Source organism: Girardinichthys multiradiatus, chromosome 20 (genome assembly GCF_021462225.1).
Source record: "Girardinichthys multiradiatus isolate DD_20200921_A chromosome 20, DD_fGirMul_XY1, whole genome shotgun sequence".
Taxonomy (NCBI): domain Eukaryota; kingdom Metazoa; phylum Chordata; class Actinopteri; order Cyprinodontiformes; family Goodeidae; genus Girardinichthys; species Girardinichthys multiradiatus.
In genome coordinates, this window is record NC_061812.1 from 19417880 (window position 1) to 19438143 (window position 20264).

General features: G+C 40.3%; 2 protein-coding genes across 9 annotated transcripts in view; one reads left to right on the plus strand and one right to left on the minus strand.

Moving 5' to 3' along the window:
• znf362a (zinc finger protein 362a) overlaps positions 1 to 20264 on the plus strand; it is a 49783-nt gene that overhangs the window by 6810 nt on the left and 22709 nt on the right. The window contains exon 1 of one of the 5 annotated variants that reach the window (XM_047347775.1): positions 15744 to 16519. The exons of 3 other annotated variants lie outside the window; for them this stretch is intronic. The gene's annotated coding sequence lies outside the window, so the exon portion shown is untranslated. Of the gene's footprint in view, positions 1 to 15743; positions 16520 to 20264 lie in introns of those variants that run through there. One more of the 5 variants, XM_047347774.1, reaches the window with a different exon arrangement.
• Positions 1414 to 20224, minus strand: LOC124856856. Of its 4 annotated transcripts, none has more exons than XM_047347779.1 (3): positions 19890 to 20224; positions 8151 to 8300; positions 1414 to 3595 (listed from the first exon to the last, which is right to left on the minus strand). In XM_047347779.1, the coding sequence occupies exons 2-3, from the start codon at positions 8296 to 8298 to the stop codon at positions 2628 to 2630; spliced, it is 1116 nt and encodes a 371-aa protein (XP_047203735.1). In that variant the 5' UTR covers positions 8299 to 8300; positions 19890 to 20224; the 3' UTR covers positions 1414 to 2627. The 4 variants fall into 4 exon arrangements, with proteins under 4 accessions (XP_047203735.1, XP_047203734.1, XP_047203733.1 ...); XM_047347778.1 differs by lacking the exon at positions 19890 to 20224 and adding an exon at positions 8728 to 9189; XM_047347777.1 differs by lacking the exon at positions 19890 to 20224 and adding an exon at positions 8608 to 9189.

The window sequence follows — 20264 nt, forward strand, 5'->3', positions numbered from 1 at the left end:
TCTCTGACTCCCTGACCATCAGCACTGGTTCCCCCCAAGGCTGTGTTCTCTCTCCTCTGCTCTTCTCCCTGTACACCAACAGCTGCACCTCCAGTCACCAGTCTGTCAAGCTTCTGAAGTTTGTGGACGACACCACCCTGATCGGACTCATCTCTGATGGTGACGAGTCCGCGTACAGATGGGAGGTGGACCATCTGTTGGACTGGTGCAGCCAGAACAACCTTGAGCTCAACGCTCTAAAGACAGTGGAGATGGTTGTGGACTTCAGGCAGAACCCAGCCCCACCTGCCCCCATCACCCTCTGTGACTCCACAATTGACACTGTGGAATCTTTCCGCTTCCTGGGAACCATCATCTCCCAGGATCTGAAGTGGGAGCCAAACATCAGCTCCCTCATCAAGAAAGCCCAGCAGAGGATGTTCTTCCTGCGGCAGCTGAAGAAATTCAACCTGCCAAAGACTATGATGGTGCACTTCTACACAGCCATCATTGAGTCCATCCTCAGCTCCTCCATCACCATCTGGTACGCCGCTGCTACAGCCAAGGATAAGGGCAGGCTGCAGCGTGTCATTCGGTCTGCTGAGAAGGTGATTGGCTGCAGTCTACTGTCGCTCCAGGAACTGTACACCTCCAGGACCCTGAAGCGGGCAGGGAAGATTCTGGCTGATCCCTCCCACCCCGGTCACAGACTCTTTGAGACTCTCCCCTCTGGCAGGAGGCTGCGGTCCATCCGGACCAAAACCTCAAGCCACAAGAACAGTTTTTTCCCATCTGCCACCAGCCTGGTTAACAAAGCCCGGAAACCACACTGACACTCTCCCTTTCTCCCCCCCCCCCACTTTTTTTTGCTGACAGGACACCTGTAACCTGTAACTCTATGCGTTACATTAACGCTCAGCTTGGACTCCTGCTTTACTTGCACAATGATCACCTGCACTGTTGTATTGCTCTTGCATCTTATACTGCTCTATACTTACTCTCACTCACTTAAAACTGTGCACATATATTTATATTATATTGTAGATATGTTTATACTTTTTAATTTGTATTGTATTGCACTGACTACGCCAAAACAAATTCCTTGTATGTCCAAAAACGTACTTGGCAATAAAGCTTTTCTGATTCTGATTCTGATTCTTATACTTGTTTGAACAGATAAACCCGCCACATTCAGAAATTCAGACCAAACCTGTTGAGGTCGGCAATCCTCCTTCTGACATTGTCCCTGATTTCTTCTGAATTTCTATTAGGTCACACAACAAGGAGTCTGTTTGCTTGACGTGTTTCTTCAAAATACACCGGAGGTGTGCCTCCATATAATTCAAATGTTGTGAATCAACCTATCAGAAGCTTACAAAGCCATGACATCTTCACCTGGGATTTCCTAAATTCCCAAAGAATTATGAATTAAACCAGTATTCTGGTAACTTTATTATTACCCTTATTTTCACCAGGAAAATCCCACTGAGATTAAGGATCTGTTGTAAAAGAGAGGCCTGGCCAAGACTGGCAGCACCACAGTTACATGTCATTCAGAACAAAACATGTAACAAAAGAAAAGAACAATTATACACCATCATAAATAGCAGAACAAAACATCTCTCAATTACAACATTAACAGACAAATGATCCCCTCTCTAGATCATTAAGAGCAACCTTAAAAACCACTTTTTCCATTTTCAAACCCTAAGCCGTAGTAATGACAGCAGATCCTTACTTCCAACCTCGCATTAACCCAATCTGTCATCCAGGTAGAAACAATTTTAGCTATACTAATTAATTTAAAAAAGGGAAAAGTTTAGTCTGATTTTATGTCAGATAGTAAGAAGAAAGGATTATGAGTCTTTTTTAACAGTGTCTGTTGATATTTGGTTTTTAACTGTATGCCCTGTATGATGGAAATAAATAGCAGCATCTGCGATTGCTTAGATTTAATAAATGCTTAGCTATCATACTTTTAATCTGCCCTGTAGCTCACCACATGATATTTTTCTAACTTTATCGAAAGTTGCACAAAATATTTGACTGAGGGTGCGGCGTCTGCTTATTGCTCTTGTTGTATAGGGGTCATGTCTGTAGGGAATGATGGTCGAGTGAAAAATGCATTTGTGCTTGTGCAAAAAACAGAATGTGCACGAAGTATCAAGTCAGAAGTATGAATACTCTTGTGAGGAATTGTATGTAGAAATGTAAATAATTTGAATCTGCATAACTCCGCAGTAGCAAGAAAAACTATCCGTTTTCCCTTAAATCACTTGGTGTTTATTACATGCATCTTTACGTCAGGCGGCATCAACGGACATAATGTTACACCTTTTCAAGACACTGTTTGCCCCTGGATCAATCTCACATTAGATGCAGTTTTGTGTAAAGTCTGAGGAAACTGATGCTCTGAGCAGTTAAAGAAGTGCCAGGTGTGGGTGTATTCTCTCTGCAAGCACGCCCTGACCTGCCAGCTCAGCACTTTCCAGCACTTTCCAAATATTATTTCCAACACGTGAATAGCTGCCTGGGAGGGTGTGTTTACTCTCCTGTCAAAGCATTGTTAACAGGTAAAACAGCCATTTGCACACTGGTACCATTCTTCATGGTTCTGTTGCAAACACTCATCTGTCTCGCTTTGTTTTTTAAACCTGTGTATCTCTGTGAGAGGCTGGAGTGTCTCTGCTGTTGGCTGCAGATGAAAGTAAAGACTTGATGCACCACTGCAGCAGAACATCTATGGTCCTGATCAGAAGAATATTCACGCTGACGTAGAAGGGCAGCGTGAAAATGGAAAGCACGCTTACAAACCCTATTACTGCATTCTCCTCCAGGCTTGGAAAACCCCACAGTCGACACCCGCTCAGGCTTGTTCGATTTGAATCTGAGCGTTGCTCAATCCTAAAAAGCGGGGAAACATGTTTCCTGAGTTCCTGTCTTCCCGTCTTTTCAGGCAAACAGTCATGGGAGATGAGGACAAAGTCTCTGTAAACACACTGTGACATAATCATCTCTGGATTCACAGGCTTGAAGGCTGCAGGTGCAGCTCCATCCAAGGCCTGCAACAATCCTTCCCTATACTTCGGTGTTCTATTTGGCTCTGCAGAGGTCTGGTTTCTTCTCTGCAGGCCTTTGTTGGCTGTCAGCAGGAACCCGAGCAGGATGAGGAAGGCCACGCTCCAGTAGGGATTGGTGAGACTGTGCATGGGACTGAAGAAGTTAGGTAGACATCTGACAAGAGAGTTGGTTATGTCCAAACAAGCGGCAGCCCACCCTTCCTCCAACTTCCAATGCCACCTGACACTGAAGGCCACGGCAATCCACACCGACAGGCAACAGAAGAAACTGACCACCTGTGGCAAACTTTCGCCTTTATCCAAGACGCCACCGTCCTCTTCCTCCTCCCCATCATAGTCCACCGTCCTGGGAACACCAGCAACATGAGGCCAAAGCACTCTGATCAGGGTCTCCATGGCGATCAGAAACGTAGTTAGCACCAGCACGGCTCCATAGGTGTGGCTGAGGAAGAGCAGCAAACGCAGGGCAATGATGTCACCTGGTGGGTTCAGCTCAGTCAACCAGAACTTCAAGGTGTAGAGGAAACTCAGGAAAGCTGTGGGAACACAAGACAAAGATTCAGCAGGATCCCAGGTGCCCGGGCAAATTAGATGGGTTGGATTTTTGCAAAGTGTGGTTCTGTGAAGTTAGTATTAGTGATAATTGCCTTAACTGTAGTAGAAACACTTCATATCAGTGAGTTTGTCAAAAAGTAGAGAAAAGTTGGCAGATATTAGTTGTGAGAAGTTTGGGCTGATTGGTGCTCAAATATTATCTCTAACTTATTTGATCAGCTGATTACTATCTATTAATGTTGCACTGATGTGCTAATTTATCTGGGATTAATGAATGTCTATTTGTACACTGCGATATTTATTTAGGAGGAAACTGGATCCTCTATTAAAGGCTTTAAACACCATTTCTTGGGGGAATTCAGTATTTGTTCTTCATGTAAAGCATTTTGATTTACCCTTTACTAATAAATAAACTTGCCTTTGTAATAATGTGAACTGTAAATGTATTGTATTTTCTGTTTGATGTGTGATTAAACTTAATCACACTTACATTTGTCCCTGTTTCCTCATATGCACAACGTAATTTTTAAACGGGGACGTTATGTCATTTGAGGCTTTGCTTTCAAGACATTAAAACGTCACATTGTCTTTATTCTGCTCTATACATTTTTCTCGTGGTGCATCAGGATAGATAATCTAGTGCGCAGGTCGCTGGTTGATCAACGTTCATCCTGCATCCTTCTTCAAGAGATGGAGGCTGCTGGCATCGTCCTCAGATGGTGTAGTTTGCTCTTCGCTCATGCAGGGAGGCTTCAAAAATTCGACTGAGACACCGTGTTTGAAAAGGTTGATTCATGTCTTCTTAGAGACATTCAAGGACATTTTCACATGGGGGTGTACTCACATTTGTGAGATACTGTGGGTATTTGGCTTCTTCCTAACACCCCAGATTCAGTTCATCAGCGTAAATCTGCAGTTACATCTTCTCTGCCTGCAGTGAGATATTAAAACACCCACAATTGCTCAATCTGCACACCATCAAGATCAGCAGTGCCTATCAAACCATTTGTTGTGAGCACTTCCTTAATGTCTACAGGCAGCATCAAGAACTGTCTGTTCATAATGTTGCAAGCCTTGGAGGAGCGGACAATGTCAAACACGACATCTATAGCCTTGGCATCACCGCCAGCAAAAACTGAGGTGTTGTGCGCAAGCATGACATCAGCCACAAACTGCTTGTCAGGATCTGCCATTTTGGACTTTGTTGTGATTTTGTGTCTGTTTACTTTTCAGCTAGATGTTTCTATTCCTTTGGGTTTAGTAGTTATGTTTGTTTATTCCTTCTGTTCCCTGATGGTTTTGTTCTCTCTCCTGCCTCCTAGTTTTAGTAGTTCTTTCTCCTCAAGCCCATAGTTCCCTTGGTGGTTGCTTTCTCATTTATTTATTACTTAGAATGGTTTTCTCCTTTGATTATTACTATTATTTCAGTTCTCTTTGCTTCTTTGAGTTTTCTAGTTTACTTTCTTGCTTAGTGTTTCTGTGCTTGTTTATTGTTAGGTTATTTGTTCTTGCTGCGCTCTTCTGGTTTATTAGTTTCTTTTACCTGTTCCTCCTCTTGTCTCCCCTTCAGTTATTATTTAGTCAGTGTTTGTTTCCCTTTATATTTGTAGTTCTTCCCAGCCTTATCCCTAGTTTAGTTGCCCGTGTTAGTCTCTATTGTTTTAGTTCCTTCTGATAGGTTAGCTTTTAGTTATTGTTTGCCATTATACCTAGTTCCACTTATTGTTTACGTTTTGGTTTGCATTTATTCTTCATCGCTTTCTCTGCTTCCCTCCCACTTAGTTCAGTCAGTATTTGTTGGGATTTGTTTACTTTTCAGTTAGGTCTTCCTCTATGTCTTCAGGTTACTTTGTTAGTTCTTATTTTCCAGGTTGTTACAGTTTTCTTAGATCTGTTTTTCTGAGTTTGTTATTCAGTCCCTTCTCCCATGGTTTAGTTTTGTAATTAGTTTCACCTGTCCTTCAGCCTCCCTGCTAGCCATGTCACACCTGTCTCCTGTTCCATTGATTTCCTGCTTGTTGTTCCACACTCCTTTTCCTATGTATATTAGTTGGTCTGTTTCCTTTGTTTCCCGCTGTTTCCTCGTGTTATGGCCCGTCATGTTCCTCATGTTCTCCTGTTTTGGTGCTACGGAGTATTTCCTCCCAGCGGAATTGTAAGTGCCGATTTCAAGCCTTATTAAAACTAGCCTTCTCTGAACATGCTGCCCAGTTCTTGTCTGCGTTTTGGTCCGAAACAACCTCAGACCATGACACTGCTTGGTGTCGAATGTTTCACACCATCACCCTTCAAATGCCTCAAGCAGTATGCCAGCTATTGAAACCTCTATCTCAGTTGATGTAGTTTGTGATTTCATCATTTGCGTGTACTCCAACGATCTGATGGAGGAAAAAAAGAGGCTCATCTTGGTCCCTAAAGAGAAATTGAGCTTCTTCCACACGCACTGCTGGTGGGACATGAACGCCGACACCTCATATTCAATTCGGCAGTGGAACCTATAAATCTTCTTCTCTGCCACCAGTGAGTGGAGATATTTATACTCCCAAACCTATTCAATCTGAAGGGTCTCGCGATTTAAATGCCTTTGAATACTGTTCAAATGATGGGGCCAACTGAAGAGGAGTGCGGGAGACCACATCACCTTTGTGCACACCTGTCTTCATTGAGAAAGCTTCGGAAAGGTTGTGTTAGGTCAACCTAAGTGGTTGAACCTTGACAAGCTTGTAGTGCATGTTTAGTAAGAGCACTATTACTGATAAAAGCTGCAGAGAGCTTCACTTTCACAAATCAGAACTCTAAAGTCACATCTTAAGTGGCTGGAAGAACCAAATTCAAGCAGAGAAAATGTGATTATCAGTGAGGATTCAAGCTGCCTGTGTTGCACCACTGACCCTGGATAGACAGGGACATTCAGATAAGATGCGCCTGCTTTTCTGGCCAAGAATCTTATCGGTGGAGGCGATGTAGACAGAGAGATGTGGCACGTGTGCAATGCATATCTGAATTCAAGACATGTACTTAGATAGTACTTCAAGGTAAGGAGTTCAGAATTTAAATCACATTTCCCTGGGCTAACATGACTGTACTTCCTCGGACCCATTTGATCAAGCTTCTTTGTTGAAAACACCTTCATCGTTAAATATGCTCATCATGTTTATCCACCTCCTTCCAGACCACAGAAACAAATCCCCCTTGGTAAGATGTTGGGATTTTATGCAATGGACAAACACAAAGTATTGCAGAACTGTGAAGTAGAAGGAAGATATCTGCTTTTTATTATTTAACAGTTAAGTTTGACATGTATTTCTATTCAGCTCTGAAGAACTGAAAAAGTCTGTTGGATCAGAGGTGAAACGTCTTCAAGAAATAAGAGAAGAAGTCCAGTTTCCTTCTACTTAAGCATTTAGGACTGTCATGTCCTGGATGACTGAGAATCTACATTCAACTCATCAAAGATCTAATTTTTTTTAATCTTCTGGGACTTTGTTAACTGCAGCCTCTGACATAGACACAACTTGTTCCCATTTCATTGAGAGAATCTATGAGAAATACCAATGAATGCGTAATTTGACAGATAAACAAATGGCTTTCAGATACCGTTAATCTTCTCTAGATGTTGCTTTTTTAATTTGTGGACTGAAAACTCTGACACTGAAGTGTAAAGAAAGCAAACCGTTGACATAGACTTTTAACATTTTAAATGACAACAATAAGAAACATGCTTTTGAAATATATTTGTTAGTTTACACATTTATATGGTTAAAATGTTGCCCAGATTCCAGTTAAATAATGTTAAAAAGTACATTACTTAAATTAATAAAGTTCTTTGTTGCATTAATTACATTTCACATGTAGATAGCTTACATAACTGACTTAATATGACTCAGTAATTTGATCTTATTTGTAGATCACAACTTTAGCTACACAAACAGACAGAGCCTAAGCAAATGCAGCTGCGATCGCAGCCCAAATATCACAGCTCAGGCTTTTTTCAGTGATTTTTAATCCGAAACTCCATTATGTAAGGAGTTAATACTTGATTAAACAGCTGGATTAAAATGAATTGGATTCATCTGAATTTATTTAGACTGGAATTAGATTATATACAGCTGGATATGATTTGGGTTTGTCTTGTTAAGTGCCTTTAGATCATCATTGTTGTTAATTGGTGATACATAAATAAAAGGAAGGAGCATTTTCTTAAACTCACCGAAGGCTTTAAGTCACCAGAATCAACAGTAACTTAGAGAACTGTTTAAAAGCTTCACACAGGTTTAATGTCTGATCATGAACCCCTGCACCACATTTGGGTGGGGTCAGAAACAAATGAGCTGCACCTGTAACCACATCTAGTTTCTGCTGGAATCACTTTAGAAAAATGAGAGATAAAACCACTGACCTACAGGGTATCAGTACTGGAAATCTAAAATAGTGTTACATTTTTTAACTGGGGGTGCCAGCTTGCCCAATGGGCAAGGAGCCAGGAGTGCTGAATTATATAAGCATAATGAGAGGCACACCTGATCATGTCCTTACCTGAGACCAGGAAGTCTGTAAAGATCAAGAGGCAGCAGCAGCAGAAGCTGACAGGACTGTGGGACGCATCCAGAGATGGCAGGAAGAAGAGACTGCAGACCAGCTTGCACGCAGACAACACCAATGCTCCTTCCAACACACCATCCATGGCTGCAAGGACACAACAAACATGGACTAACAGGTTTTTCGTTTTGCCTCAGGGAAGAGGAGTTCAGGAATGTCAGTTCTGCTAGAAATAAACCATCTACAGAAGACAAATATACTATTAGTGAATGTTCAAGAGTTTTGGATCCTTTTTGGATTGCGTAGACCGGTAATGAACCCTGGATCAGACAGAGACGCTCAGGGACAAGATCAGCTGTGTCCCTGAGTCAGCAAGAATAATATAAAATAATTCAGATAGACCATGCAGAGACTGAAGGGTATCTGAAGATAAATACACCAACAAACCACAAACCTGTATAGTCAGACTGGTTCAAACTGGAGGGAAAGTATCTCTGCGATTGAAAATTATTTTACTAAAACAAATAAATCTCTACAGAAGAAAACGGCCGCCATGGAGTTTATTAGTTCGTACCTGTTCTCACACGAGCCTGCAGAGCAGCATGTCAATATGAGCTTCAAATGCTTCATCCGCTTTCCTTACCTCCCCCTTTTGCTCCACCCTCACAGGGATAACAAGCCTTCCCTCCTCCCCCCCCAACGCCTCCCAGCCCTTCCTGCACCTGGCCTGTGGAGGTGACAGAGCATGTTTGTTTCTGGAGGGTGTGGCTGTGTTTATGCAGTCAACAGAACCATTGGAACAACTAACTAACCATCCTGCAAACAGATGCAATATGTTTGTCTATGTGTCTGTTTTTAAAGAGAAACCCGCTGATGTGGACAAAGGGCAAGTTGGATGGAAGGCATACAAACAACTCTGCTTCACCCAGTTTGTTCAGATTGAAAAGCTGGATACACACCATTCAGGAGGTTATATAAAGCTGGGTCAAATGGTGCATTTTAATGCTGTGTTGCAATCTGCTCCTAAGCATGAATTAAAAATTACTTTGTAAGGCAAAGGTATCCTGTATTGGTTGTTTGTTACAAGCGGATTGGGCCCTTTTTGATCAACTAAAGTTTATACAACATTCATTTTACAGATTTAAAGACAAGTTGAAATCTTATTTTGAATTCACAAATGAGCCAGAACAGCTATTAAACTTAAATAACTTGTGCCATAAGGTCAGCCTGAGGAGGTCCAGGCTCAGTAAGCTGAAGGACAAAAGAGTTTTTATTTGAAATCCTGAATATTTTTCCTTGAGATGAACAATCCATCCCAAGTTGTTTTAAATTTCAATTCATGAATAAGCAAACAATTTTTAAACAAGAATTTATTTTATATTTAATTAATGTGAAAAATAAATTGCAGTACAGCTTGTACAACGTCATCTGATCTAGTTAGAGAGGTTTTGATGCAATCTGTTGACTTAGTTCACACCTTTTATCTCACAGCGTATCTCTCAGATTTTTACTGGATTGCTAAATTTTTAATAATACTTTTCATATTGTATGTTATGATCACTAATTTCAATGTATTTCCGGAGGCATGGGTTTTCACCCCTTTACTCTGATACCCCTGAATAAAATCCAGTGCAACCAGTGGGTTTCAGAAGTATCACAGAGGCCTATCTCTTTCAGCCACTGGTGACTTGACTTGATACTACCAATGTTCACATTTCCAGGCAAGGTGAAGGGAACACAGGAAATATGTGGAATACTGACACTTTTTGGCATATGGCATAAAGTTAAACTAAACCTCTAAATACACCATGCCAACCATAAAACTTGGTGGTCACACGTCATGCTGTGGGGTTGCTTTTCTTCAACAGGGACTGGGAAGCTGGTCAGAACTGATGGCAAAATAGGTGGACCTAAACGCAGGGCAATCATGGAAGAAAACCCGTTCATTTCTGCAAAAAGAGTTGAGACCTTCCAGCATGACAATGACCATAAACATAAAGCCAGGCGTTCAGTGGAATGGTTTAGATCAGAGCATTTTCATGTGTTAGAATGGCCCAGTCAAAGTTCAAACCTAAAACTGACTGACAGCCTGTGATAAGACATACAGGGGTTGGACAATGAAACTGAAACACCTGGTTTTAGACCACAATAATTTATTAGTATGGTGTAGGGCCTCCTTTTGCGGCCAATACGGCGTCAATTTGTCTTGGGAATGACATATACAACTCCTCCACAGTGGTCAGAGGGATTTTAAGCCATTTTTCTTGCAGGATAGTGGCCAGGTCACTACGTGATACTGGTGGAGGAAAACGTTTCCTGACTCGCTCCTCCAAAACACCCCAAAGTGGCTCAATAATATTTTATTTGGTGACTGTGCAGGCCATGGGAGATGTTTAACTTCACTTTCATGTTCATCAAACCAATCTTTCACCAGTCTTGCTGTGTGTATTGGTGCATTGTCATCCTGATACACGGCACCGCCTTCAGGATACAATGTTTGAACCATTGGATGCACATGGTCCTCAAGAATGGTTCGGTAGTCCTTGGCAGTGACGCGCCCATCTAGCACAAGTATTGGGCCAAGGGAATACCATGATATGGCAGCCCAAACCATCACTGATCCACCCCCATGCTTCACTCTGGGCATGCAACAGTCCGGGTGGTACGCTTCTTTGGGGCTTCTCCACACCGTAACTCTCCTGGATGTGGGGAAAACAGTAAAGGTGGACTCATCAGAGAACAATACATGTTTCGCTTTGTCCACAGCCCAAGATTTGCGCTCCTTGCACCATTGAAACCGACGTTTGGCATTGGCATGAGTGACCAAAGGTTTGGCTATAGCAGCCCGGCCGTGTATATTGACCCTGTGGAGCTCCTGCTGGACAGTTCTGGTGGAAACAAGAGAGTTGAGGTGCACATTTAATTCTGCCGTGATTTGGGCAGCCGTGGTTTTATGTTTTTTGGATACAAACCGGGTCAGCACCCGAACATCTCTTTCAGACAGCTTCCTCTTGCGTCCACAGTTAATCCTGTTGGATGTGGTTCGTCCTTCTTGGTGGTATGCTGACATTACCCTGGATACCGTGGCTCTTGATACATCACAAAGACTTGCTGTCTTGGTCACAGATGCGCCAGCAAGACGTGCACCAACAATTTGTCCTCTTTTGAACTCTGGTATGTCACCCATAATGTTGTGTGCATTTCAATATTTTGAGCAAAGCTGTGCTCTTACCCTGCTAATTGAACCTTCACACTCTGCTCTTACTGGTGCAATGTGCAATCAATGAAGACTGGCAACCAGGCTGGTCCAATTTAGCCATGAAACCTCCCACACTAAAATGACAGGTGTTTCAGTTTCATTGTCCAACCCCTGTAAATATCTATGCATGCAGAAGCTCATTATCCAATCTGACTGAGCTTGAGTTTTGTTTTTGGCTTTGTGTTGGTCTGTCACAGAGAAAATCCTAATTAAAATCATGCCAGTGGAACCTATAATATTTCAAGGTGTTGTATCTGTTACTGTCAGTGCTCAGCAGATGCATTGAGGTGTACATTTACATCCTAATTTACATAGAAATGCAAAACTGACATGAGATTAAAGTTGCCATTTTGGGTTATGTGGTTGGGAGAAGTAACATCAGGAGTGAAATAATAAAGGATTGTCAGAAAATGGTGTTACCAAGGAGCACAGCAGCATGTCTGTGAGGCTCTTGTTTCTGATTTGCTCACTGCTGTGTAGCAACACCCATTACTCCATTACCTTCTATATTTAAACAAGTAATTATATGGATTATTTCCCTAGAGAAAAATGTTAAATCTGGCTGAAATTTAAAAATACAGTTAACGTGATTACATTTAGTGACTTCCCATCTACGGAAAAGGATGTAATCAGTCGACCTGTTGAACCATATTGCCACTGCTCTGATCACAGGAAACATACAGGATGATTCAAGGTCTTTTAACTCAGCTGCTGAATTGAAAACCTCAGACCTGGTATGTTCCCAGCTTCATGGAGCTTTTCTTTTAGCTGAGACTCTTTTTGAGTTGAAAAACGAAAAGAAAAATAAATGCACCGGCAACAATTAGTCACTCCATAAATTTACAGAAAAGCAAATAAATAGCAAATTTGCAGCGTGAAAGTGTTGTTTTAATAAAGGAAGGGAATGCCTTTGGTTGTCTAAGGCTTATGGAGAAACTTAAATGTTGTGTTTTTGTTAGGCTGCAAGCAGAAAATCCATATATATATATATAATTAATAGAAATAAAGGCTTTATAACATCAGTTTGAGTGCAGTTAATCTATATAATGTGTTTCACCTGATGAGCTAAATTATTGAAATAAATGAACTTTTCAACAATATTTAAATTTATCGAATGGGTCTGAATATCAATTATAGCGTTAGCTGTAGTAAATCTGTTCGGCCTCTTCTTGGCACTCAGACAACAATTGTGAGTGCTACTCTGCCGGACAGGACACGTAAAAACAAAGAAAAAATTATTCATGGCCTTTCAACGTTTCGATATTATCTCACTTCAACCACAAATCTCAAAGTATTTTCTTGAGATTGTGTGATTGGCCAAAACAAAGTGATTATGAAGTGGAACATGAATCATACATGGTTTTAAAATAGTCTTTACAAATTAAAATCTGAAACACTTGCTGTACATTTGTATTCAGACCCTTTTACTCTGATTCCCCTAAATAAAATGCAGTGGAACAAAGCACCTTTTAAAGTGACGTAATCAGTAAACAGAGTTCACCTGTGGATAATTTAATCTCACAATAAATAGGGCTCCTATTACTACCATCCTCCACAGTAGACCATGGTGGTGGCTGCATCATGCTGTGGGCAAAACATTTTGTCTCTGGATAAATCTGGTAAGAGACATACACCTAAAGATCTGTGACTATAAATGCAGCAAAGGGTGGTTTAAGTATTAACTCAGGCAGGCTGATTACAAATGCATTTCACACTTTTCAGATCTATTTTCTAAAGAAAATGCTGACCATGCATAATTTCCTTTCATTTTACAAATACAGTTAAATTATTAATGCCACTAGCAGATGTAGGTTTAAAGTAATCTTTAGATTTTATCAGAATGTTTCTGCCCACTGAAAGTAATATATTTTGAGGCCCAGCCAGAGTCCTGACCCGAATCTGATAGTGAATCTGTGGCGGGAGCTAAAGATTAGGGTCATGCCAAGGAGGCCTTCCACCCTCAAATACTTGGAGCTCATCACCAAAGATGAACCATTACAATAGCCAGTGGAAACATGCAAAAGAGCTACTCAGTGATTATAAGGCAAGTAGGCAAGCCAAGTTTATTTGTATAGCACATTTCAGCAACGAGACAATTCAGAGTGCTTTACATGCAGAAACGTAAGAAAGAAACAAAAATACTTTGCAGTGGCTTAATAAAGTAAAGCTGGAATGATGTTTCAGTTAATAGTTTAAATAGAACATTTTAACCTTGATTTAAAAGGGATTCGGCATTTTTGCAGTTTTCTGGGAGTTTGTTCCAGATTAGTGGATCATAAGAACTGAATGCTTCTTCTCCATTTTTGGTTCTGATTCTGGGGATGCAGAGCAGACTTAAACCAGAAGACCTGAGTGGTCTGGAAGGTTGATACGACAATAAATCTTTAATGTTCTTTGGTGCCAAGCTATTCAGTGGCTTATAAACCAACAGAAGTATTTTAAACTATATTCTCTGAGATACTGGGAGCCAGTGTAGGAACTTTAGAACTGGTGATGTGCTCCACTTTCTTAGTTCTAGTGAAGACACGGGCAGCAGCGTTCTGGATCAGGTGCAGCTGTCTGATTGACCGTTTAGACAGACCTGTGAAGACACTGATGCAGTAATCAGTTTGACTGATTATAAAACATGGATTAGTTTTTCAAGTTATTTCTGGGACATTAGTCCTTTAATCCTGGAAATGTCCTTCAGGTGAAAGAATGCTGACACGGTGATTGTCTTTATGTGCCAGGTCTGAGTCCATCACCACACCCAGATTTCGGGTGTGATCAGTAGTTTTTAGCTGTAATAACTGAAGCTAGTTATGGTAACTTATCTTGTTGTTTGTTATGATCTGCGCTAGGAGAAGCATGCAGATATTGAATAGGAGGGGCCAAAAGATGGAACCTTGTGGAACCCCGCTTTTTATTTTAGTCAACAACTAATGTAAAGTTACTATTTGACAGAAATAAGTATAAATATAAGAATAGTTTGATTGCTGCAATGTCAATAAATTTTTTCATTAATTATTGAAGAGGTTGTGAATCATATTTAATATGTAATTCTTACATAAAATATAAAGAAATACAGATGTTTAAAAAACTGATTATTTTTTTCAAAATTGATACTCATTGTTTTAATATTGGGCTGCACGGTGGTGCAGTTGGTAGCACTGTTGCCTTGCAGCAAGAAGGTCCTGGGTTCAATTCCCAGCCAGGGGTCTTTCTGCATGGAGTTTGCATGTTCTCACCGTGCATGCGTGGATTCTCACCGGGTACTCTGGCTTCCTCCCACAGTCCAAAAACATGCCTGTTAGGTTAATTAGTCTCTCTAAATTGCCCTTAGGTGTATGAATGAGTGTGTGCATGGTTGTTTGTGTGTTGCCCTGCAATGGACTGGCGACCTGTCCAGGGTGTACCCTGCCTCTTGCCCATAGACTGCTGGAGATAGGCACCAGCTCCCCCGCGACCCACTATGGAATAAGCGGTAGAAAATGACTGACTGTTTTAATATCTTTTAAGAGATCCATGTCTCATTTTCTGTCACAAACGTCTTGTTTAAATAAATATATATATATTTTAATGTCCATAGGGTATGATTAAATTTTGGCTTACATATAATTGCTATTTTTTTGTAGTTCAATCACATAAAATCCCAATACAATATATTGATGTTTGTGGCTGTTACAGAAGATTTTTTTTGTAGTTGTAACAAAACAAAATGGCAAAAGATGGATATGAACACTTTTGAAAGGGCATATTATAGAAAACATAAAGGCATTGCACAAAACACTGAAATTATAGGAAAAACACAATAAAAGAAAAAAAAAAAAAAAAAACGCTGTTATGGTTTTAATATCTTTTAGAAGGGTTTAAAGGTTTTTTTTTTTACTAATGTTTTCCAAATTATGCACCAATCGATCAATTTCCTTAATTTCAAGTGATCGGCCGATACTTACACGTGAAACCGATCTTATCCACCGATCTCTTCTACTTGTCTAACCTCTTGTGCAAGTTTTTGACATTTTTAAAATGTGAAAAATGAAAGACTAAAGGAACTGCTATGCTCTAAATTTTTCATGTGTTTGGAAGCACCACCTCATGTGCAGTTAAAACAAGTTTGTATTATTTAATGGGTATTGTTCAGCGTTTTTCAATCAAATTAGACTAGAACATTGAAAGTGCATTGTGACCTTTTAACACCTGACAGTTTCACTTACAAAAAAATCATATTGACTAAAATTGGATTCAGCAAGTCTAGCTTTTAAAAGATTGGCGATCAACCAGAAAGCTGCAATCGGTGCACCCCTTATTTCTTTATAAAAAGTCACCAAAGTATTTCACAGTATTTACAATATTACAATTAATCATCCCAAACCAAAACAAAGCTCCAGTGTAATTAACACTTTTCTACAACAGCTAAAACTCAATAAGAGCTCTGTAATAAAATAATCTGAAAGCCAAAACAATAACCCCATATGTGAATATCCTTCATGCTTCCAGCTACAATGATGGGGTCATATGGACCACCAGCTGTGGTTCTGTGTGGCAGCAGTGCCCTCTCCTGCTGAGCTAAGCACAGAGCATATTAGCAGCCTGTCATGCTGCTGCGGCTCAGTGGATTACACTTCATATTTAATGCACATTATCTCCAACAAGACACGCAGCTATCACAAAGCACCCGAAAAATATGATAGATGCAACACTTTTTATTCCCCACTCTACATAATATGTCTGCAACGAGTATTTACATGGTTTATATTTAACATGGGCTGAGAAAAATGTGAGTCACATTCATGTTACTATCCATTATTTCCACAGCAGTCACCTACAGGACGGTCTTGTTAAAAACGAGCTCCCTCTTATTCATGCGCTCGTTTTTATTAGCGACGCGGGGCAAACGCGCACATCTGCAGCATCTGCACGGAGACAGATCGGGTGAAAACATGAGCCAGAAAATGGGTTAAAAATCAGTCTTAACGGGGTTTTCCCCCCTCTTTGCTCTCGCCTGTAGCACCCAGAAGTGAACAGCAGGCGACCCGGAAGGTTTGAAGTCTGGCTGAAAGCGGGCAGAAAAAGGGGAGTCCTGCTCCGATAAAATATTCAGTTTCTTCTCCTCTCACTGGCGCAGGTATGTTGGGCTCTCCGTGCAAATTATCCGCCTCTTTTTGCTGTTTTCCTCTCGCTCAAAGCCGCTTCTCTGCATCGCCGTTTCTCTTAAAAGTCATGCACAACTTAGGAATAATAAAAGGAGCATTTGCGTTGCTTAAATGTTAATAAACGATGTGTTAAGCTGTCGTGCAAATAAAATCTTTCCTAATCAAAGGATTTATGGCTCAGCTCGGCGCTGTGTAAAAGCCACGCTGATTGCTGTAGGAAGTGTCAGTGTGTGTGTTGTTTTTTTTTTCTCACCGAGCCGGGCTATTCAAACCTGCAAATCAAAGTAAACAATCATCCCTACGCTTTATGCAAATTTGCCGCATACATTCGCGTCGCGGTGGCCTTTAATGACACCCAGAGGGTCGTCTGCTTGTAATAGTCCTTTCTGCAGAATATGGCGTCCGCTGGTTATAAAAATAAGACAGGGCTGCCATTTTTGTTTTCCTTTTGTCTGATTTTTTTAATAAACTGTCTGAGAATGTGGGAGAGGCGGCGGATAAACCGAGGCGCTGCAGGATTGCTCCTCTGTAGGGGCCGAAAACTCACAGTTAGAGCTGATTTAAACCAGAACAAAATCTAAATCTGAGCATCAACTTGGTTCTGTTTCTTTTCAAGCAGGTAATAACTGGTTTAAGTTGCTCTTAACTATTTTTATCCCCATTTTTTCCACTGTAGACCTTGCCTTAAAAAGCTGGTGTAAGAATCTTTAGTTTTTTTTTTAATCTGCAGAAGATGCAATAGGGTAGAGCAGCTGCAGAGGATTAAACCCCCTCCTGCTAACATACCAGGCTTTAGAGGCTATTATAAGTACATTTGTAACTTTCTCCACCTTACTGCAGCATAGTCCAGTCCAACTGAAAAAGAAAGCGTTAGAAGTAATGGATAAAATAAAACGGGTAGACCTACAATTACATCCTGACCTGGTAATAAATGCCCCCTTTGCCTTGCAGAAGTTCTTCAGATCAATCTGATGTTGAAGGCAACTGTTGTCTTACAACCCTGTTTAGCTGACAGATTAATCTCTGAATTCGCAAAGCCAATTAAAAAATCTTGAATGTTCTTCTGGTGAAGTCATTCTTTCAGAGATGTTTGTCACATGATTAGACTCACAATGATGCTGAAAAATAAAATCCATCTTTATCTTCAGGGTTTGGGTGACCAAACTGCCCGAAACTCTTAATTTCATCTGAGTAAAAGTAGCCCTACAGCATGATGTTGCCACCACCATGTTTCACTTTGGGTATGGCGTTCTTGTTTTTGGGCCAAACAAACCTTTATGAACTGCGGCCAAAGGTTTCAGTTTGGTTTCAGCAGGCCACAACACATTCCCCCTGTAGATTTGGGGAAATTTGGCCAGGCCTCGATGTTTGTTTTTGAAAGAAGATGCTTCTGTTTTCAACCCTATGCCTTAGTCCAGACATATGAAGAGTACAGGAGATTGTTGTCACATAGGACACAACTAGCATTACCAGATAGTACTGGGTCGCCTTCAGTGTTACTTGGCAGCGTCATTGACCACTTTCTATTTTTTCAGTGTTCTGTGATTTTTATCGGTTATGGAGAAATGTCCAGCTTGTGTAATGTGACTATTGGTCCATATTTTCTCCCATTAATCATGACTGCCTTTATGACTGTGTTATATAATTTAGACCAAATTAGGTGGATTTTTCTTGTACCCTTTCCCTGACTGATACCTTTGTACAATGAGATCATTTTGGTAGCCTCCCTGAAAATGCATCAGGTAAACTATGCAGATGAGCAAATGTCAAGGACAGCCTACTAGAACACCTGAACTTTATTGGTGGTTAATCATATTCTATAATTTAAGGCAGGTGTGAACCAAGGTAGTCTGAACACTGGAATTACATCAAAAAGTGCTTCAATGAAGTATTAGTTTAAGAGTGGGGACTTTATGCAAACCAGGTTATTGTTGCTTTTAAATTGTTTACGTTATTCCCTCCAACCGATGTGCTTGTTTGCTTGTGAATTAAATTGTGCAGGATATACTGTAAGTCGTTTTAAAGGTTGGGAAATTATTTTTCCTGGATTCATGTATTTACATCACAAAAAGTGGCATTTTGACAGGGTTGTATAGATGATATCTATCCACTACATGCTATACACTTTTTGCTTTTTCCATAACAATACACAAACATTACTGTATTAGGAAGGTTTTTTATATATATGGCATGTTCCTCATATGTATTCAACTCTGGTTAATTGATATTATCTATATATAATTAATATGTTTGCACATTTTGCTCATTAAAATAAGATGCAGATTTATTTTTACCCATAGAGACTAAAAAAGTACAGTTGACACTCATATTTAATGTAGTAAAGCTGAGTTTTAGTACCATAGAACAATTATTTCACCTAATAGATGTGCAATATAGTGTCTATTATGTTCGGATAGTCAATTGGTAAATAGGCTAATGTAATCTAGCAATTTCTGAGAAAAAAAAAGATTATTTGCGATTATTAACCCATTCAACAAATTAATGTGGGTTGTGGAGGCTTCTGTGTTGTAGCTTAATGAAAAACCACGTAAAACCATCAGTAATCTTTAAACACAAAAAGCAGCAAAGATCATATTATTAGATAGCTTGGATTGCATCCTGTTCTTTTGACATTTCTACACAGTATGACACATTGGTTAAGAGATTACATTTCTGATAAACTGAACATAAAGCATGAAAAATATGTATATCATGTGAAGCTCAGTTTCAGAATTAAAAACACTTGATGCAAAACAAAGCCACACAAAAAATTTACTGAGGACAGCCCTGTAACCTATAATTACATACAATAAACAGAAAAGGTTCTTTTTTGTCTCTTACTAAAAGCCTCATTGCGATCACATGCTAGTTCAAAAAGCAACACAAATATGTATAAAAGCAGAAAAGCTCCCCTGAGGCAGAAAGCCTCCGTCGTTATAGCAAATGTTTCGGGAGGTGCATTGTACGCTCGTACCTCTAGATGTATCGGTTTTGTTTCTCTTGGCCTGCAGATGTGGACTGTGTTATGGTTCTGCTTAGCCAAACAGAGTTAGGAATGGTGCTGTGTGCCAAAGCGTGCAAGGCAAAATGTTTTAAAAAGAACTTCGAGAGGGGCGGAAAAGAGAAGTTATGGAAAGAAAGGCCTTCAGAGTACAACTTTAACAGTAAGTGTCTCGTTCTGCCTTCAAATCAGAAAACTTTCTGCCGTCTGGTTAAACTTGATTAGTCTAACAGAAGCCTTATCAAGCATTGTGCTTCTTAATCAAAATAGAGTTAAATTATAGGTATTTCTCGCTGTTTCCATCACAGTTTGAAATGAGAGACAATAGGGTTTTCACTTACGGTACAAATAAATGTTGCATGGTATTAATTTCTTCCTCGCTGAAGATTTTCCTTGTTTACAAGTTCCTGCAGCTTCTCACTCTGGAGACTTCTGTTGGGTTCGCTGCCTTCTTAGAAAATCCTCCACAAATCTTTCCTGTGTGTTCTCCTCACTCTTAACCAGTCGGGGCCCCTTGTGTCGAGGAGGAGACAGAAAGAAACAGATTAGGATCTAAGTCACTATTTGCTGTGTTTGTTTCTGATAACTGTTCCTCGACCAACTGTTGAAATCACATGGGACCTATCTCGAAGGCTGCAGGCTCATCCTGCACATTTGTGGTTGAGAATCCTTAGAAAAAGCTGCAAATTTAATTTAGAGCTACAAATCCTGCAGAA

What these genes read in the sequence shown, in the direction of transcription:
- LOC124856856 (XM_047347779.1), bottom strand. Translation starts at nt 8,298, where the DNA reads ATGGATGGTGTGTTGGAAGGAGCATTGGTGTTGTCTGCGTGCAAGCTG. An exon ending in TACAGACTTCCTGGTCTCAG is followed by an intron (nt 3,596 to 8,150) that starts GTAAGGACATGA and finishes GTGTTCCCACAG; the next exon opens with CTTTCCTGAGTTTCCTCTAC.